Source organism: Cervus elaphus, chromosome 22 (genome assembly GCF_910594005.1).
Source record: "Cervus elaphus chromosome 22, mCerEla1.1, whole genome shotgun sequence".
NCBI classification, from domain to species: Eukaryota; Metazoa; Chordata; class Mammalia; order Artiodactyla; family Cervidae; genus Cervus; species Cervus elaphus.
Window position 1 is genome coordinate 12,620,101 of NC_057836.1, and position 23,054 is coordinate 12,643,154.

Genomic DNA, 23,054 nt, shown 5'->3' on the forward strand with positions numbered 1-23,054 from the left:
CCAATTATCTAATCTTCTGTTGACCCCTTCTCCTCCTGCCGTCAATCTTTCCCAACATCAGGGTCTTTTCCAAGGAGTCAGTTCTTCGCATCAGGTAAACAAAGTATTGGAGTTTCAGCTTCAGCATCAGTCCTTCCAATGAATATTCAGGGTTGATTTCCTTTAGGATTGACTGGTTGGATCTCCTTGCAGTCCAAGAGACTCTCAAGAGTCTTCTCCAACACCACAGTTCAAAAGCATCAATTCTTTAGCACTCAGCTTCCTTTATGGTCCAATCCTCACATTCATACATGACCACTGGGAAAACTATACCTTTGACTAGATGAACCTCTGTCAGTAAAGTAATGTCTCTGCTTTTTAATACACTGTCTAGGTTGGTCATAGCTTTTCTTCCAAGGAGCAGGTGTCTTTTAATTTCATGGCTTCAGTCACCATCTGCAGTGATTTTGGCGCCCAAGAAAATAAAGTCTGTCACTGTTTCCATTGCTTCCCCATCTATGTGCTATAAAGTGATGGGACCAGATGCCATGATCTTAGTTTTCTGAATGTTGAGTTTTAAACCAGCTTCTTCACTCTCCTCTTTCACTTTCATCAAGAGGCTCTTTAGTTCCTCTTCACTTTCTGCCATAAGGGTGGTGTCATCTGCATATCTGAGGTTATTGATATTTCTCTTGGCAATCTTGATTCCAGCTTATGCTTCATCCAGCCCAGCATTTCACATTATGTATTCTGCATATACATTAAATAAGCAGGGTGACAATATATAGCCTTGAGGTATTCCTTCCACAATTTGGAACCAGTCCGTTGTTCCATGTCTGGTTCTAACTGTTGCTTCTTGACCTGCATACAGATTTCTCAGGATAGACTACAGTATAGTATAAACATAACTGTTACGTTGGAGTAGAAAATGGCAACCCACTCCAGCATTCTTGCCTGGAGAATTCCATGGACAGAGGAGCCTGACGGGCTACTGTCCAAGGGGTCACAGAGAATCAGATGCAAGTGAGCATAAATTCAACTGTTACATGCACTAGGAAACCAAAACCTTTGTGTGGGTCACTTTCTCGTAATATTCGCTTTATTTCAGGGGTCTGGATCTAAACTCGCAGTATCTCTGAGGCATGCCTGTATAAAATCCTTGGTCTTTCTGGAATGCCATTTCTCTATTCCCTCAGCCTCCCTTCTCCTTTTTCCACCCTGGGCCCTGTTCCCCAGTCTTGGTGCCATAAAGCACAACTCCACCTTTGATCACTTGCAGGATCTCAGTTCCCTCACCAGGGATCAAACCTGGATCCTGGCAATAAAAGCAATGAGTCCTAACTCACCATTGGACCGCCAGGGAACTCCCAAGAACAGTTTAAAAGAAGAGAAGAGATTGGTAGGAGGCAGATACCACCTCGTCCCCAGGCCTGTTTTCTCATGTTAGTAAAGGCGCTGGACCGCTGATGTCTGTGACATCCAGAAGCCACAGCTCTTCCCGCTCTTCCCTGGACTGGCCTCAGGGAGAGGGGCTAGACCCCCAGGACAGACGAGATTCTTGGCCTTCCTGTCCAGTCCCATGTGTTGTTTTAGTAGTATTGTCAGTGGTGCCCCAAGCTTTATTAAATTCCTTACATTTATGTCATTGTTTTCAAAGACAATCACTCAGGTCCCAGCATTTGTCAGTAAATTTCAAGCTTTTGATATCTTCTTCATATACAAGGAGGTAATTTTTTTTTAATTATTGATTTTTTGTTCATCGGGAGTTTCTTTTTTTGCACCAATTTTTATTTTTATTTATTTTTTGACCACTCCACATGGCATGTAGTATCTTAGTTCCCCAACCAGAAGTCAAATCCGTGTCCCCTGCATTGGTAATATGGAGTCTTAACCACTGGACTGCCAGGGAAGTCCCAAGAATTTATTTTTAAATGTAATTAAATTTTTCAATACCTAAATACACTAAAAAAGAAGAGAAAATAATTTTTCAGGTTCTAGGGGGTTTTAATCTAGAATTCTTTCCAGAATCAGGCATCTGGTTATCACACCTATTATACTTTATTTTTTCTTTTCAACAATCTTTATGTCAAAGTAGTGGGATTACAGGTGATGGTTAGTTTCTTCTTCATATTTTTATATATCCCATTGATTTACTGATTTCTTTAAAACCTGATTTAGTCTAGAAAAATACTGAAGTTTTTTATGGTTTTCAAGTACCACAGAAGATAAGATGACATAAATTAGAGTAGTTGCAGGGAAAAAAATGAAAAGATATAGGCATAAAATTGATGCCAAAATGCAGTTCATAAAATCTTTTACACATTTTTCCAAATGATCCAAAAACTGAAGCTTTCTAGTAACCAACACAAAGGGAGAAACCTGAGTGGTAGTACAACTTACATGGCCAATAAAAAGGAAAATGAATGGATTGCTCAAGAGAGCATGGCTAGTTCAGTTATCAAGACCAGAAGAAAAGATCTCATCACAAGAAAAAAAAATTGTAATTATGTGATGATGGATGTAAACTGAACTTATTGTAGTGATCATTTTGCAACATATACATATATCACACCATTATGTTGTGTTATTGTTGTTTAGCTGCTAAATCATGTCCCACTCTTCTGCGATCCCATGGACTACAGCCTGCCAGGCTCCTCTGTCCATGGGATTTCCCAGGCAAGAATACAGGAGTGTGTTGCCATTTCCTATTCCAAGGGATCTTCCCGACCCATGTCACCTGCACTGCAGGAGGATTCTTCACTACTGAGCCACCAGGGAAACCCATTAGATGTATACTTTAACATTTCAATTATATCTCTGAAACGGGAAGAAGAAAATAAAGACCAGAAGAAACATTTCTGGATGGCTCTCAATCCCATCCTTGGAGAATCTCACAGGGCTATACACATAGCACTGAGGTCCTGGTCTTCCTTGACCCCTCCTTAAGTTACTGGATCAGTTGTGTGGAAAGCTCAGCGCACAAAAAGATAATTTTATGGGGGTTAATGTGGTCCAGGCACACAGACATTATCTGGTATAATGAACATGTATCACTTTTATAATCATAAGGAAATACTATTTAAAAAATAAATCACACACTGTGTGATTCACTTCCATAAAGTATAAAAATTAACCTATGTTTATGGTAGTGACAAAAAGCGCTGGTCAGGTTGTTTCTTCCTTGGAGTGTTCCCTACAGGGGTATGTTCAGTCTGTGGAGATTCATCAAGCTGCTTCCTTACATGTGCCTTTTTCTGTACATGTAATATACTTCCATGAAAGGTCAAACAAAACAGGGACCACATGGACAATTCACATGCTTATTTTCTAAAAAAGTTGGTCAACAGTTAAGAAATTTAAAAGTTTAGCATAAAAAATTAATCACATACTAAAATATTACAGAGATTAAAAAAAAATATTCATGACTTCCCTGGTGGTCCAGTGGCTAAAACTCCAGGCCTCCAATGCAGAGGGCCCAGGTTCAATCCCTGGCCCAGAACTAGATCCTGCAAGTCACAACTATGATCAAAGATCCCACATGCCCAACTAAGATCCTGTACAGCCAAATAAATAATTTTTTTTTTTAAATTCATTTTTGTTCATCTCATGGATACTTCTAATACAATGTAGCACTTGTAGGAACCTAAGAGTCTGTAGAAAGGTAAAGATGTATCCATCATGCTTTGCTCAGATGCACTGACACTTTCAGTGCAATGGCCTTTATATACCCTGTCCAAACTGCTTCGGCTCTTCCAGGGGTCCTTTCTACATCAGATAACATTTAGACCCATTAACTGCGGGTCACAAGGTCCAAGAAGGATTGTCTGAAAGCTCAGAACGTGTGCTTGGCCTAGCTGATGCCTCATCATCCTCGGATAGAAGGAAATGTGCTCGTGGAAGCTTAAAGGGAAGGCCCTGAGACTGGTGGAACTCAGTGGAGAAGCAGGCAGTGAGAGGCCAAGTCCAAAAGCAGCCTCCAGGCCCCATTCCAAAGCAAGCCCTGTCCTGGCGGCTGTTCTGCTCCGCTCCATAAAGCCCAGGCTGGAGGGCAAGGCCAGGCTCTGGGGCCTGGAAAACTACTGCAGGCAGCCCAGCCCCTCTGCAAGCCAGCACAGGAGTGGCCACTGCAAAGATCTCATGCTGCTTGGACACATGACTCCCAGGACACAGTCGGCATCTACAGTACCACAGATCGGGGCTCAGCCCACCAGAGGGTCTCAGGTTGGCAGGAGGAGAGCAGGGCCTGCCAGGCTGGCAGGACTCTGCGCCCACGTCAAAGAGGACTACAGAACCCAGGGAAAGGAGTGGTCACAGCTGAGTCCCTGTCCTTGCTTCCCCCAGGCCTGCTGCAGACCGCACTGGTCCAAAGGAAACACACTTCTAATAAAAAAGCACTGAAGGCATCATTCTTATCCTTTCATTTGCGTTTAAAGGCTATTGTTGTTTCTATGTATTATGGACGAGGAGCAAGAATTCCTAGGTTCTATTCTTGGATCCATCACTGATAAACAAAGTATCTGCCAGTGGAAAATATCAGGTGCTTGGAAATTCAGAGCTTACCATCCATACCCAGGAGGTATCTGAGTGCCCAGTATTTTCCCTGAACTGAATACTGATCTGAAGTTGCACGCGGCAGCTGGATGGCCAGAATGGCAGCATAAAGAGACAGAGGACTTGTGTCCTTCAACGTAAGGACAGAGGGACAGGAGCCAGAGCGTCCAGGAGACAGAGGGACAGCCCAGCCCAGGGCGGCGTGGACAGGTTCCAGGGGCCACAAGGAGCCACGGAGCAGCTGGGCTTCCGTCCCCACTTGCCTCTGCTGCTCCGAGTCTCAGCATCCCGGCTCAGCCCACACATCCGTCTCTCCTGCTTCTCCCTCTCTCCCAGTCTGCGTCTCAGATTACTCTTCTACCCTGAGTTACCTCCATGACTGGAGGGTTTGCATCCCTTCCAAGTCGGAATGGCTGTGGTGACCCCAGGAGCTGCAGGGCCAGCCTGACCTCTGTGGCTGTACCTCCCCAGTCCGCTCAGAGTCCATTAGGAGTTGCAAGGCCAGCCAGAGAGAGGTGTTTTAGGTTTCAGGTGGTGGAAGCCAATGAATTCCTGAGCTTGTGGACACTCTGGATGGTTCGGCAGGTAAACTGGGCCTTTACATGGGGACATTGCAGACCCAGCCTTGTGAGATCTGGAAAGAGGCTGGTATGCACGACTGCTCGGCCCTGGCTCTGTGCCCAGAGATGACTGCTTGGTTCCAGCATCAAGTTGGTCACAGCAGCAGGTCAGTTACAGATCAGAGAACCTAGAAACCATTCTAGTCCAGACCTCTGCCCTCGGGCAGGACGAAGCTAAACCAATCTGAACAAATGGGTCTGGCTCGTTAAAACCTGCCAGAACGGACTCCTTAACTTCCAGTAATAGTCTGTGCCCAGCGTTGCTTTCAGCCAGTACACACCAGTACAGCTGTGCCAGTTCTCGAAACACTGGAACATTTATGAACATGTTGGTATATAGTGACTGCCCCAGACCCTCTGAATGTCCCACTAGAGCCCTGACCTGTCCCCAGTGGAGCTCCATGACCCAACAGCTAAAGGCCAATGCAGCCACAGCATGGAAACTTCCACCCCAACCCAGCACCACTGTCCACAGCAAAGTACAGTCTTCTTAAACAGTTTCACTATTTCCTTTCCTGCTCCTATTCTGTTATAAAACTTTGAAATGTTTTCTTATCTACTGAATAAACACCACCCTTTAAGGTTGTTAAAAGTCTTCCCTAATCTGGCACCATTCTCCTTCACTAAACCCAGACACCCAACACTCCCAAACGCGAACTTCTTGACTCTTGGTCTGGGCTTCTGCTGACCTCTCTGCCTGGAACATCGTTCTCTTTCTACATCTGCTAAAGTCTTACCAACTCCTCAAGTTCTCCTGAAATGTCACCACTTCCAAGAATTACTAGTTCAAAGAGCCATGTCTCATTTTCACAAGTGTCACAGCAACAGGTAGGTTCTACCCATGTAAAACATGATGGTTGTCTCATACTGTGATTATTTTCACACATGCACCCGAACTGCCCTCCAAGAGGGAAAGCTGTGAGAGACAGAAACCATAACGGAGTCATCACCACATCTAAGTGACTGAGCATAATGCCCTGCTCGAGCTATGTGCTGAACAAATATTTGTTTAAATGAGGAGTGAACAGCTCTCTGTCTTTTGTTTAAGGAACCCATTTTTATATTTGTGAACGATTTTGGATACTCCCCATGTGGCGTATCTTTTTCTAATATGAAGCTCAAATTGCACATCGCCCATGTCAAACTATGGGGTTACTCCGAGAAGCAGCAGGAAGCATGCTCCCTGTCATTACCTTACCACCCTGGAGTCTGTTAACTGCCATCTCTCCCCACACTTCTCCCAGTGCCAGATCAGGGCGGCAGCCACACGGGGACAGGCAAATGAAAGGTTCCTGGTAATGGAGGCTGGCCTTACAGATGACAGGAAGGCTGGTGGTGGGGTGAGTTGGCAGGACTGCTAGAGGGAGGCAGGGTGGTCAAGATGGGGTTCCGGTTGCTGCTGTGTGCCAGGGTATATAGCGAGGAAGGCCTGCAGCCCTCTTCCCACCCTTCTGCTTCCCAAGTCCTCCTCCCCCACTCTCCCTCCAGAGGAACAGCTGGGAGCAAGACCTAGAAGACAAGAGAAGACCTTAATGCCTGGTGTCTCGGCTTCTTAAAGACAAATGACGGGAGTCAGGGAGCCAGAAATCACAGCCACTGTCTAAAAATCTCATTCCAACAGGAAATCAGAAAAGAGTAGAGGACTTCCCTGGTGGTATACTTGATAGGAATCTGCCTGCCAGTGCAGGGGACACGGGTTCAATCCCTGGTCCGGGAAGATCCCACATGCCCCGGAGCAGCTAAGCCCAGGAGCCATAACTATTGAGCCTGCGCTGGTGCTCTAGAGCCTGAGAGCCACAACTACTGAGCTCCCTAGCCCTAGAGCCCATGCTCCGCAGCAAGAGAAGCCACTGCAAGGAGAAGCCTGTGCCCAACAACAGAGTAGCCCCTGCTCATCACAAATAGAGAAAGTCCTCACGCAGCAATGAAAACGCAGCATGGCCAAAAATAAATAAATAAATAACTTTTAAAAGAAGAAGAAAAGAGTAGAATATGATGGGACAGCCCGGAATGAAAAGCCACCCTGACAGCAGGTGGCCTTGAGGAGTTCCAAGAGGCTGAGAAGAGGCTCGATGTTCAGTGGCTAAGTCGTGTCCGACTCTTTGTGACCCCATGGACTGCAGCATGCCAGGCTTCCCTGTCCTTCACCTTCTCCCGGAGTTTGCTCAAACTCACGTCCACTGAGTCGGTAAGGAGAGGCTTGGACCCCCGAGGACCCTTAAAGACGAGGGTTAGAGAAGCGGAAAGCTGACTGTGGAGTAGGAAGCTGGGGACATTCCTTTGGAGAAGGGTCAGTTTGGAAAAGGAAACAAAGAATAAGGAAACCCAGGCAGAGAGTGACGGTGCATCGAGAAGGGAAAGCAAACAGACCCAGGAACTTCGGATGGCGAAGGATGAGGCAGCAGACAGGAGACAGAGGTTGGGAGCAGGTGTGAGAGAGTATGACTATGGCACCCCAGCTCTCTGAGGAGAAAGTGCTCTTGAGGGAAACAGGGTGGGGGAGCGGAAAGGGAGGCCATTCACCTCAGGTCACCAAGCAACAGCCTTCCCCTCTGGTTTTAATCTGTGCAGAGGACCCCACAGGCTCCCACGTTTGACAAGATGGTGGCCACACTAAGAGGGAGTGTCCCAAGGAGGAGAGAAGGCAGATCTCAACCGGACCTCCCACCCACCCACACTTCACCCGGGCTCACCCACGTGGGTTGGTCTGAGTGGCCATGGGTCTGGGAGTGTCCACCCACTCTGTCCTTCAGAGGGAAGAGCGAGGCTTGGGGAGGGAAGACCAGCTGCGGGACGGCAGACCGGTCTTCAGAGGGAAGCACCCTCCTCCTTAGAGCCATGGACCTGACTGGGAAGACCCTTCCTCATGCCGTTCGGAGCGCCCAGACCCCAGCAATGCTCAGGCGAGAGATCACACAATCTGACTGCCCACACGGAAAGGGACCAACTTCCCCGTTGGGCCTGAGCAGCAGCCACCTGCCCCTGGATTCCCCAACTCGTTAGCAGCAGAATCAGGGATGGAACCCCAGTCTCCTCACCACAGCCAGAAATATTTCCACAGCCACAGAGGCAGAGGTTCTGCCACAAGTATCTATCTCGATCCTGAAGCGGCTCAATTACTGACCCGAGTAATTCCCTGTCTTTGGCCACAAGAGGAGGCAAAGCACCACGCCCAACCCGGGGGAGAGCAGCTGACACAAGAACTCAGAGCATCTTCTCAGCAGAGCTTCAGAACCAGCGGCTCCTCTGGTTTCCTGAATGGGGGGAATGTTTATCTAGAATTCCAGACAACATTCTGGGATTATAAACCTCCACCCTTCAGCCCCGGGAAGGACACCTGGTAGTTCTGGAAGATTCTCTTTATCCCAACTGTGACAGTGACCTTTCACACAGTCCTGACACTGAGGATTTTTACTTCACTCCATCAGTAGTAAACTGAAAATCGCCTCGGCTAGCCATGCCTGTGGAAGCAAAGCTCTCTCTCAAGACAATCCTCTCCCGTTTTCCTAGGAAGAAGCCGAGGCACAGAAAAATTAAGTGGCTCTGGCTCCCTAGGAAGAGTAGGAATCCACCCACCGTCCGGTCCACGGAGCTGCCCACTGCGCCCTGACCGGGGTCCGGGGTTCAGCCCATTCTGCAGGGTGGTCTGGGGGCTGCAGACAACCCGCTGTGTGGGGACAGTGCGCGGTCAGGACTCCGAGAGGGGGCCACTCAGCGGGAGGTGGGCGACTGGAGGAAGAGGAAGGGGCTGGGAGGGGAGTGGCCTGTGGGAAGGTGGCGGGGGGAGGGGGGAGAGGAGGGTGGCTCTCGGCCTTATCGTTAAAGAACCCCCTCCCAACCGCCCCGAAAACGCACCTGGGGAGCGAACCCAGCGAGCCGTGGAGACACGGCAGGGAGCAAAGTCTGGGCCCCGCAGACAGGAGCGCGCGGCCTGGCGGAGGCGGCCGAGGGACCCAGAGGGACATGGACCCAGCCCGCGTGGACGCGTGTCTCCGGTAGCGGGTCTGCGAGCCCAGCGCCGCCGGGGTGACCCGGGTCCCACTGGCGCCCGGCACCTGGGGACCCCGCGAGTGGACACCCGGTCCGCGATGGGGGGGACGACTCCCAGGCGGGGGCCGCCGGCCCTGCCCCTCCCCACCGCGCGCCCCGGCGCTACTCACTGCGGTTCAGGGGGTTCCCGCCGACCTGGGCTGACGCCGCCAGTTCCAGATAAAGAGTCCAGAGCCCCACGGACACCAAGGCGAGCAGCAGCAGCAGCCGGAAGCGCCTCCGCAGCAGCTTGACCGGGCGCAGGAGCAGCCGGAGCCGCGCGGCCCGGGGGCCCCCCATGGCCCCGCGCCCCCGGCCCGCCTGCCCGCCCGCTCGCTCAGCGCCGCGCCGCGCCCCGGCCGCCCGCCCCGGCCCCCGGCTCCTGCCCACGCGGGCTGTGGGCTTGCAGCCGCCAGACCTCGCTCTGCCCACGAGGAGGTTCCCCAGGTGCGCCGCCCCGCCCCGCGCCCCCGCCCGCGACCCACCTGCCCCGCCCCCGACCCGGCCCCGCCCCCGGCCACAGGGGGGCCCCGCCCCCGAGAAGCGGCGGGAGGGGGACTGCTGCTCCCGCCTTGCTGGTCACTCCCCGGCGCCTCCGCAGATCGGGGTGCGTGGGGCGCAGCGGGCAGTTGTGATCCAAACTCTGCGCGGGACGGAGACCCGGCAGGTTTGCTCCCAAAGTGCAAGTGGTGTCGGACTGGGCACACGCGGGGCGCGGGGGCGCGCGGGGAGGCTTCGTCTGGGGGCGTTTCGTGGCCTGCAGCGACCCTGTTCCTGCCTTAGAGTGGACATCGGAGTGCGGGAGCCAGGGCCCCTTCGTTCAGCCGCGGTCCCCTCTCCCAGCACATCTCCAAGAGGCCCTAGGAGAGCTACACAGCCCCCAGGGTGACCCCAAGCAGTTCTGACTAGGATGACAGAGCTTGGTGTGAGAGTGGATGTTGGAGGGTTCTGAGGAAAAAATTACAAGTCAAAAAACAAAAAAGCAAAAGGAAACTCACTCCTTGAATTAAAAACTTCATCAAGATATTCCTCCAGGAAGGTAAAATTTTATCCTCTTATTTAAATGAGGGTTAAGAGTTCAGAGGGGCAGAGTGGACTATCTAAAGGAACAGTGCAGTTTTCTTTTTCCATTTTTCTCCTGGGGAGGACACTCAGGAGACTATAGAGAAAGTGGAGGATTACAAGCCTTCCTAGATATTTTAAAGCCAAATGAACTACATGCAAAATACTGCTCAAAGACAGAAGCTCACATAATTGAGTGCCGATCCCCTTCTCTAGGTTACTACTGAGAGTAGCTGGATGTCGCACTGTCCCACAGGCTTCACTGGACTATTGTAACTTTCTAACTAGCGCTTAACTCCAGATTCCCCACTTGCACCGCCCCCCCCCCCCCATCTTCTCCACTACCACCAGATCGTCCTTATAAAACTCCTTTACACCTGCTCAGAAATGTCTAACGGCTATGAATTAAAGTGCAGAATTCAAGGCCTTCCAAAATCTCGTCCAACTTCTTAAGACCATATGAAAGCTGCTCCAGCTAAAATTAGAGCCTATTCACTGCCTCCCAGACATTTTCTTTTCCAGTTGGTCAGGTCTGACTCCTACTCCAAGGTCCATTTCAGGTCTATGAAGTTTTCTTGGACCAGCCCAGTCCTGAGTAACCCCACCCTCCTTGGAGCTTTAACACAATTGCCTGCATGATACATAGCCATTCACTGATAGGTACACACTTCTTTTGAGTTTGAGTCTTGTCTTCCAAGATTGAGTCCTTGAATCATCGACTCAATGGATATGAGTTTGAGCAAACTCTGGAAGATAGTGAAGGGCAGGGAAGCCTGGTGTGCTACAGTCCAAGGGATCGCAAACAGTCGGACATGACTTAACGACTGATCAACAACAATTTGTCTTCCACCTTCGCTGTAAGCCTTCAAAAGTGGGAACTGTGCATGCTTAGGATACAGCACGGCATCCATTTAGCACTCAGTACCATTGGTACCATTTGAGGACCAAGGCAGCACCAGGAGCGAACATCCCCAGAACTCCATGTAGTTCTTTAGCCAAAGGTGAGTCTGGAGGACAATTCTGTACCAGTAGCCTCAGGGGAATGTCTCTGTGAAGGTCCAGACCACAGATACGGACACTTGCCACCCCTTCTTCCTCTCCAGGAGACCAAGACAGGAGCACCCAGAGTGTAGAAGCTTGGCCGAGGCAGGAGGGAGATGACCAGGATCCCTGCATGTGAAGTCTCTCTCTCACTGGGGCAACCGCCCTGGATATTAGGCTGAATCACTTTCAGGATTTTGTCATGAAAACTGGTGGCAGCCCCATGATTCTCTCCTTAAAGTTTGGCCCTCCAGAGAGACGGATGCAACTGCTTCAATGAACCAGAGCCTTGAAGTGTTTATTATGTGGGAACAAGGGGAGAAATAAAACACAGAGCATGCCATTTAAGAGAAAAAAATATTCCACCGAAAGAGACAGCTAACACTTTAAAGGTCAAGTTTCTAGTCCAAATAGTGAATTCCAGAGAAATTCAGAAAACAAGAAAGAAAAAGGAAAAAGACTGATCTTTTCTGCACCTCTCAATATTGTGCCCGCCTCTTCTCACTCCTTCTCTGTTCTTACACCTTGAATGGTGTCCTTGAAGAGGACGCAGGGTGGGGAGGGGTGAGGTGGTCAGGAAAACCCTGGGACTCTGCTTCCCTCTTCAGACTCAGCTTTCATTTTTATTTATTTTTTATATTTTTACTGTGCTGGGTCTTCGCTGCAGTGTATGGGCTCCTATAGTTGCTGCGCAGTTGCCCTGCAGTTTTGTGGGATTTTAGTTCCCCAACTGGGGGTTGAAACCCTGTCCCCTGCTTTGGAAGGCAGATTCTTAACCACTGGACTACCAGGGAAGTCCCAGAGCAGTTCTTATTCTAGACTACAGAGATGTCAGAATATACTAACTCCTGTAACCCCAGCACTAGCCTTCTCAGTTCCTGAAACCCGATGTCTATGTTATAATACAGCACCTGAGGTGGTTCCGTGTTTAGGACTCTGTGCTCTCACTGCTCAGGGCCTGGGTTTGATCCCTGTTTGGGGAACTAATATCCCACAGGCTATTTTGGTTGGCCAAGGAATAACAATAATAATGTAGCATGTTTGAGCTTATAGTATACCATACTTACTGGTATTTCAACCAGTAAGTGATGAAATCAGGACGAAAACCAGATCTTGGCCTCTGGCTTCTTTCTGTTGTACCCAGATTGTCCTCTCTCAGCCCGACCTTCCAAAGTCTTACGCCTATACAGACCTCCTTCTCCTCCTCACTTTTATTTTAGGAGCTTCCCTGCTATTCACATGTTATTTCTTGGAGATACCTTGGTTGGAAATTCCAACCATAAGTCCATGGGGAGCTCTGGGCCATCACTAAGCCAGTGGCTTAGACCGAGACATAGAGGCCTGAGTTCCTTGGAGAGAATTTCCGAGAGAGAGCTCTGAACAGTGCAATCCCCAAGGGCCATGACCAACTCACATAAATCATCCGTACCCAATGCTGCAGGTTTCTCTGATTCCATTTTGCACGTGGGAAATGGGCTCAGAAATGGTAAATAGCTTATTCAAGGCAATAAAGGTAACTCTGTCTCAGATGGGATTCAAACTCAGGCTTGCTAACCTCAGACCCAATGCTTTTTTTTTCCCCCCTTTGCACATATTGCTACCTTGGAAGTTCCCCTGGAGAAATATATTCACCCTGGAAACTGTGAGCTCACCCTCAGCACATCCGTAACTCACTCAGCCACATGATCCTTCTTCTCAACCTCTCCTCCCCACCCTCATCCTTGCCTCCTGGGCCACTCATTGCTAAAGACATCTTTTTTCCTGTCCCTTTCTTCCAGGAGTCCATCTTTCACAAATCTCTTTTTTCCTTAAAAAAATTTTTTTTAAATGTGGACCATTTTTAAAGTCTTTTTTTTTTAAATTTGTTACAATATTGCACCTGTTTTACATTTTGTTTTTTCTGCCTGAGGCATGTGGGATCTTAGCTACCTAACCTGCACCCCTTGCATTAGAAGGCAAAGTCTTAACCACTGGATCACCAGGGAAGTCCCCATCTTTCACACATATTTCTGCAGAGTTTGCTACCGCAGAGGCCACTCCCGGGAGAAGGTGGAGACCCTCACTGAATGCTTCTTCTTGTCCACTTCTGATTTCTAATGCAATTGAGCCCTTCTGTCTGGCTGGTAGAAAGAATCATATGAGCCCAGTTCAAGCTCCAAGCCTTAGCTCCACCGTCTGTGGTCCTAAATCATTCTACACACCAGAATAGGAAACAGATGAATATTTACCACCCCTGTAGAAGGATGGTGGTAAGACTGCATGGTGGTAAGACTGTAGAAGGATGAAGAAGACTGCACCACTGAGTCAAGGGAACCTGAAGAAGAGGACACAGACATGATGCTGAAGGGTCAGAACAAAGCTCATTGGCTGGGAAAGATCCCGGGCAGCTCACACTGAGTGCTTGTGACTTCATCTCCAGTCATGAATGCAGCCCTCAAAAGCAAGGCGTGACCCAGACCAGAGCTACATGCTTTGAGGCTTGTTTGGCATCGATGGCTGGGCCTGGCTCCCCTTTCAGGCACTGTGATCGCCTCCAAACGATTACAGATGCTCCTCCAGCAGTCTGCGCCCTGGGGAAGAGGATTCCCCAGCAAGTCAACAGACAATTATCCAAGTTGAAAAACGGACTTTGACTCATGGGGTTTTCACCTGAGTGATGCCAGTTGTTTCCCTCCACTCAGGTCTGCGTGGTTGCTGGGAAACTGAAGAGAGAAAGAGTGAGCAGTAGTCTTGGTTGCTGGTCAGCTGGTGCTGAAACAGAAGATAATCAGCACTTGCTGAAGCTCCACCCCATGTCTCTCTGACGCTAAACGCAGTGGAAAGATACTCTTTCACCTCTGCGAAGATGGTCTCTCCTGTCTGTGGCCTCCTATTTGCTGACGGACAACAGCCAGGCTTTGTACTGAACATGAGGGTGACAGCCCACAGCTCAGAGTACACGTGTGGTGTCTGGAAGGCACGTGGCTAGCCATGGCTCCAGACACACACAGGCTAACTCAGTCGTATCCGACTCTTTGCGACCCCATGGACTATAGCCCACCAGGATTCTCTGTCCATGGGATTTTCCAGGCAAGAATACTGGAGTGGATTGCCATTTCCTCCTCCAGGGGATCTTTCCCACCCAGAGATTGAACCTGTATCTCCTCCACTGGCAGGCAGATTCTTTACCACTAGGGCCACCTGGGAAGTCCCCACGTGTCTCTGAGCAAGCTTTCAGTCCTGCTTTCCTCCCCTCGGGACACATCCCACAGACTTGCTCCCCATGTGCACAAACACACAGGTGAATGCACAATCCTTGAGGATTGTGACACAGATGTCAGCTTGCTCTCATGCCTGAGCTCTCTGGCACCACCTCCTGCAGCGCTGAGGGTGTTCTCAGCATTTGCTGAGTAAGTTGTAGGTCTCCAGACCTCTGAGCAAAGTTGGATTTCCTGCTCTTATTCTTTCATCCTAGAAAGATAAACTCTTCCATGTGCGTCTCCCACTCTGGACCTCACACTTCTCCCCAACAGGGCTTGTCGGTGACCACGTCTGTCTTATGGTCTGTCATCTGGACTGCTTCTGAAGCATCCCACCTAGAAGTCATTCAGTAAACACTATAATCGCAGAAAATATTCTTAGTTCCTGTTCATGGAGGCTGCTGTCGTTCAGTTGCTAAGTAGTCTTCAAACTTTTCGATCCCATGGACTGCAACTTGCCAGGCTTCACGGTCCTTCTCTATCTCCCTGAGTTTGCTCAAACTCATGTCCTTTGAGTCAATGATACCATCCAACCATCTCATCCTCTGTCTCCCTTTCCTCCTTTGGCCCTGTCTTTTCCAGCATCAGGGTCTTTTCCAGTGAGTCAGTTCTTCGCATCAGGTGGCCAAAGTTTTGGACCTTCAGCTTCAGCATCAGCCCTTCCAATGAATGTTCAGGGTTGATTTCCTTTAGGACTGACTGGTTTGATCACCTTGCTGTCCAAGGGACTCTCAGCGCCAAGACGACCAAGGGTCTTCTCCAACACCACATTTGAAAGCATCAGTTCTTCAGTGCTCAGCCTTCTTTACGGTCCAACTCACATCCATACATAACTACCAGAAAAAACGTAGCTTTGACTATACAGACCTTTGTGCCTCCTCCAAAGTCCATTTGTGTAAGGACTTCTTCCTCTCATGAAGCAAAAATGGGAGTGTGGATGTTCCTCCTCTTGCCTCAAGTACCACTGAATCTGCTCTTCTGCTGGGGATGCTGCGGGCTCCCCAGGCAAGTGCTCAGCTTGGCCGTGTTAACCTACCTTATGGCTTTGCTGGGGAAGAACAATGATGCCAAAGCCTGGGACATGTTCAGGGTGCCACCAAACAGCTCAAGTGCTCAAGCCCCAGACAGACTTTCTGAAAACCTTCTTTGTGTAAGTTCACAGGTCCAGGCTATGAACCCTGGAGCGAGAACCCCAGCCGTGCCGCTTAGCGCTCAATCACAGCCGCATCTCAGAGGCCCAGCTCGGGTTCCAGACAGCGATGCTGGCCTCTGATGGGAGGCAGGCGAGCTGTGGGTTTCAGGTTTCTCAGCTGTGTTATCTAAGGACCGGCTGCTCAGGGTTTGATCAGGGCTGGCTTGAGAGAGAGGCAGACGCCGCCTTTTCCCCAGAACAGACTGCTCTTTGAGCTCTGCCGCCGCCCAGACTGGGGATGGAAGAAAGAAAACACAAATCCTCACTGTATGTGGTTCTCCGGAATTTAGCTTGGCCCTGGAGAGGGAAAGCTAAGAGCAATACCGCTCCCCTCTCCGCGCCCTCTGCAGGCGGCAAACTCCGTTAGCTGAGACTTTTTGGGACTGGGAAGGGTTAGGGTGGGGTGGAGAACCACGTCTGACCCTCAGTAGTGGCAGAAGCTCCCATCTCCTTCCAGAGACTGATTTAAAGTCCATTTTCGAGGACTGACTGACACAGAACATTCTCCTCTGGCCAAGCTCTGGAAAAAGGAGACCAGCCCAGTTTAGGAACTTGGAACAAGACAACGAAACAAGTCTGGGGGTGTGGTTTGGGTTCTGTTTTCCTGGCCTCTCATGTTCTCCCCACCTTCATCCCGTAGGTGAAGGTGATGGAGGGCTGTCAGGGAGGGTGTTCAGTGTAAGGTCCCGTCTTTGGAGAAAGTGATAGCCTTTAGAGCTAATGAGAAACTCTTCTGCCTTGACAAAGATTCTGTTCTTTATCCAGGCATCTTACCCTCTAAGGGCTTCCCTTTTGGCTCTGTGGTAAAGAATCTGCCTACCAGTGTAGGAGACACAGGTTCGATCTCTGGGTTGGAAAGATCCCCTGGAGAAGGAAATGGTGACCTGCTCCAGTATTCTTGCCTGGGAAACCCATGGATAGGGGAGCCTGGCAGGCCACAGTCCATGGGGTTGCAAAGGATTGGACATGACTGATCGACTGAGCACACTGGCAGGGAATATATAGGGAAAGAAGAGTTTTATAAGGTTATTTCTAGGGGGGTAGAGTTTGTTGTTTTGACATGAAGCAAGAAAGAGAACAGAGCTCTTTTCCCAAGGGAGTAGAGCTATTTTCTGCAGAAGCTTATCAGGTGCTAGCTGGGGCCGGGAGTGACAGGAGAAGCAGTGCTGCAGTGGGGAATCGCTCGAAATAAAAGAACCCTGAACAGACCAGTTCAGCCTCGACTTACCAGTGAGCTTGGTGCCAAAGGAAATCTTTTAACAATCTGCAAGACAACGCTATTACAGCATCCAGATTCTGGATCCCTCTAATATTTAGTTTTTATTGGAGTATAGTTGATTAACAATGTTGTGTTAGTTTCTGCTGTATTGCAAAGCTATACGTATACATATATCCACTCTTTTAAAAATCCCTTTCTCATATAGGTCATTTAATATTTAATTATCACTTTACACATGTCAAGATGAGGTGGTCAACTAAGAGACTCTGGAGCAGTCAACACGACAGTATCAAAATTGTGCTCATTTAAAATTAGCATGAACATTGCCAGATACTAAGGTGCTCAGTGGGTATGAGACAATTGGGAGCTGAAAAGGGAGGAAAATGTCACAAAACCAACGCAAGCTCAACACTGTGGTCTAATCTGGAGTTATTGGGATGCAAAAACTGCAGGCTAACCATGTCCAAATGGAGTAGCTGATTGGGGGGAGACCAGGAAAAATGTACACAGGATCACTCTGCTCTTTCTTACAATCACATGTGAATTCAGAATTATCTAAAACGTTTAGATAGATAATTCAAAATATTTTTTAAAAAATAGATAGATAGGTAAGTAAGTAGGTAGTAGATAGATAGAGGTAAGCTGACATTATTAAGCATATTATTTTGTAATAAATATTTGTCCAAAATAAAAAAATATGTATTTCAGACAAATATTTAGCTTGCCAACTTGAAATGCCTCTGTAACTCAAATTCCAGTGTTAATTGGCTCTGTTTCTTAACCTCATATTCTTCACCACTGACTAGTCAGTTTCTATGTCAATACAACACACAGTTAATTTTTTTAAAAAATGAGTGGTTGTTTTAATAAAGAGGCCACGCAGCCCAGGAAGCAAAGACATGCCAAGATGTGCAAACAGAAGCACTGACTCAAGGTTGAGCCGCCCTTGAGGTCACTTGCCCAGAGGGTTGTAAGGGCCATGGGTATCTCAGGGACCATCTTACTCCACACAGTACACACCACTTCAGACATGAGTTTTATCGTCTGGTAGCTCCAAAACAAAGGTGCGTCAAGTCCTAAATGAAGGACCGTCTCTACACTATGACGTGGGTAAACTGCATAGTTACCTTGGGAGGTGAGTAATTCTCCAGAAGTTCAGGCAGGGTCCACACCAGTCTTTTATAGGGCTAACTAGGCCACCAGCCAGTGCAGGAGGGGGAGACTTCACAGCTCAGAACCATGAAACCATGTTTTCATCAGTTCAGTTCAGTTCAGTTCAGTCGCTCAGTCATGTCCGACTCTTTGCGACCCCATGAATCACAGCATGCCAGGCCTGTCCATCACCACCTCCCGGAGTTTACTCAAACTCATGTCCATCGAGTCGGTGATGCCATCCAGCCATCTCATCCTCTGTCGTCCCCTTCTCTTCCTGCCCCCAATCCCTCCCAGCATCAGGGTCTTTTCCAATGAGTCAACTCTTCGCATGAGGTGGCCAAAGTATTGGAGTTTCAGCTTCAGCATCAGTCCTTCCAATGAACACCCAGGACTGATCTCCTTTAGGATGGACTGATTGGATCTCCTTGAAGTCCAAGGGACTCTCAAGAGTCTTCTCCAACACCACATTCAAAAACATCAATTTTTCGGCGCTCAGCTTTCTTCACCGTCCAGCTCTCACATCCACATGATCACTGGAAAAACCATAGCCTTGACTAGATGAACCTTTGTTGGCAAAGTAATGTCTCTGCTTTTTAATATGCTATCTAGGTTGGTCATAAGTTTCCTTCCAAGGAGTAAGCGTCTTTTAACTTCATAGCTGCAATCACCATCTGCAGTGATTTTGGAGCCCCAAAAAAATAAAGTCTGACACTGCTTCCACTGTTTCCCCATCTATTTGCCATGAAGTGATGGGACCAGATGCCAGGATCTTAGTTTTCTGAATGTTGAGCTTTAAGCCAACTTTTTCACTCTCTTCTTTCACTTTCATCAAGAGGCTTTTTAGTTCCTCTTCACTTTCTGCCATAACGATGGTGTCATCTGCATATCTGAGGTTATTGATATTTCTCCCAGCAATCTTGATTCCAGCTTGTGCTTCTTCCAGCCCAGTGTTTCTCATGATGTACTCTGCATATAAGTTAAATAAGCAGGGTGACAATAGAGAGACTTAAAAAATTTTTTCTCTTAGAGGAAAACATAGGCAGAACACTTGCTTTGACATAAATCAAAGCAAGATCCTCTATGACCCACCTCCTAGAGTAATGGAAATAAAAACAAAAGTAAACAAGTGGGACCTAATTAAACTTAAAAGCATTTGCACACCAAAGGAAACTATAAGCAAGGTGAAAAGACAACCCTCAGAATGGGAGAAAATAATAACAAATGAAACAACTGACAAAGGATTAATTTCCAAAATACAACTCAAAACCAGAAAAACAAACAACCCAATCAAAAAGTGGAGAAAAGGCCTAAACAGACATTTCTCCAAAGAAGACATACAGATGGCTAACAAACACATGAAAAGATGCTCAACATTGCTCATTATTAGAGAAATGCAAATCAAAACTACAATGAGATATCACCTTACATCAGTCAGAATGATGCTCATCAAAAAGTCTTACAAACAATAAATGCTGGAGAGGGTGTGGAGAAAAGAGAACGCTCTTGTACTATTGGTGGGAATGTAAAGTAATACAGCCACTCTGAAAGATGGTATAGAGATTCCTCAAAAAACTAGGAATAAAACCATCATATGACCCAGCAATCGCACTCCTAGGCATATATCCTGAGGAAACCAAAATTGAGAAAGACACATGTATCCCATTGTTCATAGCAGCACCATGTACAATAGCTAGAACAGAGAAGCAACCTAGATGTCCATCGACAGATGAATGGATAAAGATGTTGTGGTATATATACACAATGGAATATTACTCATCCATAAAAAGGAATGCATTTGAGTCAGTTCTAATGAGGTGGATGGACCTACAACCTATTGTACAGAGTGAAGTAAGTCAGAAAGAGAAAGATAAGTATCATATTCTAATGCATATATACGGAATCTAGAAAAATGGTACTGAAGAACTTATTTACAGGGCAGCAATGGAGAAACAGACATAGAGAATAGACTTAAGGACTTGGGGAAAGGGGAGCAGAGGGTGAGATGTATGGAAACTTACATTACCATATGTAAAGGAGCCAACGGGAATTTGCTGTATGGCTCAGGAAACTCAAACAGGGACTCTGCATCAACCTAGAGGGGTGGGATGGGGAGGGAGATGGGAGGGAGGTTCAAAAGGGAGGGGGTGTATGTGTACCTGTGGCTGATTCATGCTGAGGTTTGACGGAAAACAACAAAATTCTCTAAAGCCATTATCCTTCAACTAAAAAATAAATAAATTTTTTAAAAAAGAGGTTAAAAAAAAAACACCCATTTTCCAAACACCTTCTTTGCTGTGCCTCTCCCCTTGCTTGGCAGCCAAGCCCTCCCTGTAGCTCCATCTCCTCACTTGCCTTCTGTTCTGCTGGTCTGCCTAGTCTGATCCTCTGGGGGCTCTGTGTCCTCATCCTTGGGAAGCTGGACAGGGGTGAGGGTGGGGCGGCATGAGGGAAGAGGGAAGCTGACTGACATGCTGTCATCTGAGGCATTTTCCTATTGGCCATCAACTCAGCTCAACAGCCTTCACCAAGACCTGCTTCTAGGGACTTGCCTGGTGGTCCAATGACTAAGACTTCTCCTTCCAGTGCACGGGGTGTGAGTTCGGTCCCTGGTCCCGGAAGCTAAGACTCCACATGCCTTGCAGACAAAAACCAAAACGTAAAAGAGAAGCAATACTGTCACGGATTCAGTGAAGACTTTTAAAATGGTCCACATCAAGAAAAGAAAAATCTTTAAAAGAAACAAAGACCTACTCCTAACAATTCTATCGCTCGCCCCTCCTCCCTCCTTCTTGTCTTCCCAAGTAGTTTCACACTTCTTAAGCTCCCTGTCACATCCATGCCTCTTCTCACTCTCGATGGAGGGCTTTGATTTTATTTCCTATATGAGAATGAGGCAGCCACGCCTTAACAGTCCACCCACTTCTCTGCTCTGATCGCCTCCATCAGCACCAGCCCATACCCTCCAGCAGTGCCTTCCTCCACAAACACCCTCTCGCCCTCCATCCCTTTGTCTTCAACACCGTCCTCCGGCTTGTTCCTTTCAGCCTCTACATGTGGGCACGTCGTCCCCAACCTGAAACCATCACACTCCATTCCTTGGTTTTCTCATCTCTAAAGCTGTTTCACAGCTTCCTCGTTGTCTCACTCCTGAGCTGAACATGGGTCGACTCCTGTCTCCACTTCATTGGGATGGCTTTATTTATTTAATTTGGCTGTGCTAGGTCCTAGTCACAGCATGCAGGATCTTTAGTTATGGCATGTGGGATCTAGTTCCCTGACTAGGGATTGAACCCACATCCCCTGCATTGGCAGCTCAGAGTCTTAGCCATTGGACCACCACAGAAGTGCCCTGGAATTGCTTTGATTCCACCTGCTACTAACTTGCCAAATCCATTATCTCAATTCTAATTCACCTTATTTTTCTGCATCCTTTGACAATCCTGCCAAACTCTCACTTCTAGAAGTTCTCATTTCTCTAGGTTTATCTCCTCTAGCCATTAAGGTTTCCCTTCTTTGGCCTCCTTCTCATATTCTCTATGCTTCCCACCTCTGATCTCATCTGCATCCATGGTTTAGATACAAGACTTCAGTAATTTTCTATATGCTAATAATTCTCCATCTCTATCTTTAATCCTAACTTCTCTTTGAACCTCCATATCCCTTTTCTCAAGTTTATTGGAAAACTGCTACTTCTCATATGTGCTAAATCTAACTTAATAGTGTCATATATGCGTGGTGCCCCAAGCTGGAAACTTTGGAGTTAGAGAACTACTCTCCGGACTCCCTGGCAGCCCAGTGGTTAGGACTCTGTGCTTCCACTGCAGGGTGCCTGGGTTTGATCCCTGGTTGGGGAACTAGGATCTCTCATGCAGCTAGACAAACAAAAAAAGAACTCCCCTTAACTCTTTTCTAACACACTTCTCCATCACAAAGAAACGACGTCCTTTCTATTCCTGAATGGTCCTCAGACCTGCCCCTTCCTCTCCAGTCCTAATGTCTCCCTGGAAACCTGGCCTTGAATTCCTCTACTGGATCAGGGCTACAGCCGTCGATTTCCTTCTGTTCTTGTGTACAGTGAGTGGTGACAGGACCGTCTGCTATGCTGCAAATATTAAGGGTGAATCTTGGTAGCCAACCTAGTGTGGTGTGGGTGGAGAACAGTGGGAATCATAAGACTGAACCAAAAATAACATAGCCAGAGCTATTTTCTCTTGGGCAAAATCACATAAATTTCATGGATAAAAAAGGGATTTATGGAGAGGGAAATGGCAACCTACTCCAGTATTCATGCCAGGAGAACTCCATGTTATGAATGGCTGTAGCTGAGCAGGCTACAGTCCATGGGGTTGCAAAGAGGTGGATATGACTTAGCAACTAAACAATTGTATATATAGCACAGGGAACTATATTCAGTATGCTGATAAAGCACAAATAATATTTTAAAAATAATATATGTATGTATGTGAATCACTTTGCTGTACAGTAGAATTTAACACATTATAAATCAACTGTATTTCAATAAATTTTTAAAAGTGATTTATTCCTAAGCAGCTCTTTTACCTAGCTAAAAGAGAAACTTTAAAAGACAAAGCAGATAAGGCTTTTTTCTGAAGATCTAAAGACTATCTTTTGCTTGGTTGCTGTAGATACTGCAGCAAACCCTGATATTGACTGTACCTTGCTTGCTTGCTTGCTTGCTAAGGCGCTTCAGTCATGTCTGACTCTGTGCGACCCCATGGACAGCAGCCCACCAGGCTCCTCTGTCCACGGGGTTCTCTAGGCAAGAACACTGGACTGTAGCTTACCCTCAAAGATTTCCCAAGAAATAAATGTTTCATATATTATTGCATCATACTTACTTTTCACTCCTAATTTTTAAGAAAGTGAGTTTGCGTTTCAAATTCTTTCTTCATGCATGAATTGGTATCACTATGCTTCTGATTTTGGTTATTGGGTCTTTTTTCCCA

At 47.6% G+C, this 23,054-nt stretch overlaps 1 protein-coding gene across 2 annotated transcripts in view; it reads right to left on the reverse strand.

Moving 5' to 3' along the window:
* B4GALNT3 (beta-1,4-N-acetyl-galactosaminyltransferase 3) overlaps positions 1–10,210 on the reverse strand; it is a 99,014-nt gene extending 88,804 nt beyond the window's left edge. Inside the window, exon 1 of one of the 2 annotated variants that reach the window (XM_043881523.1) lies at positions 9,311–10,210. In XM_043881523.1, the coding sequence (XP_043737458.1) occupies positions 9,311–9,479 (169 nt within the window). In that variant the 5' untranslated portion in view covers positions 9,480–10,210. The remainder of the gene's footprint in view (positions 1–9,310) is intronic. The other variant, XM_043881522.1, reaches the window with a different exon arrangement.
* Positions 10,211–23,054: the final 12,844 nt, after the last annotated feature.